Source organism: Plasmodium reichenowi (assembly GCF_001601855.1).
Source record: "Plasmodium reichenowi strain SY57 chromosome Unknown, whole genome shotgun sequence".
Lineage (NCBI taxonomy): Eukaryota > Apicomplexa > Aconoidasida > Haemosporida > Plasmodiidae > Plasmodium > Plasmodium reichenowi.
This window is the reverse complement of record NW_017962407.1, coordinates 1-537: the sequence shown is the minus strand read 5'-3', so window position 1 is coordinate 537 and position 537 is coordinate 1. Positions and strand designations below refer to the sequence as shown.

General features: G+C 21.8%; 1 protein-coding gene across 1 annotated transcript; it reads right to left on the bottom strand.

Annotated features, from left to right (window-relative positions):
* Positions 1–537, bottom strand: PRSY57_0020100F (reticulocyte binding protein 2b; the record flags this gene model as incomplete). Its single annotated transcript, XM_020114276.1, has 1 exon — positions 1–537. A coding segment is annotated over one exon (537 nt), but the record flags the coding sequence as incomplete, so codon positions are not given.

Below are 537 nucleotides of genomic sequence, written 5' to 3'. Positions count from 1 at the left end.
ATCAGATGATAATATAAGAGATTCTTCTAATTTGTTTATGTCATTAAAATATCTCTCCAAATCTTCTTTTGTTTTATTTATATCTACATTTTTTAAAATTTCAGCCTTTTTTACAATATATGCATTTTTTGTATCATCTAATGTTTTATATTCTTCTACATTATCAAAAATTTCTTTATATTTTTCAAAATTATATTGCATAGCACCTATTTCATTTAATTTATTAGATACAATATTAATATTATTTGAAATATCATTTTCTCTATCACTTAAACTAGTAATTTGTATTTTTAATTCATATAATTCCCTAGACAATCCACGTAATTCTTTACAATCCTTTACTAAATCATTGCAATCTCCTTTAAGTTTTTGAATATTATCTAAATATTTAAGAATGTGTGTTACATATGTATATAATTCTCTAATATTATTATAAACCTTTAAATTATCTATAGATGCATCCGAATAACTATTCAAATGATCCAACTCTAAATCAGAATCATTTGCCGATGTTGATGCTATTTCATGTTTTCTTTC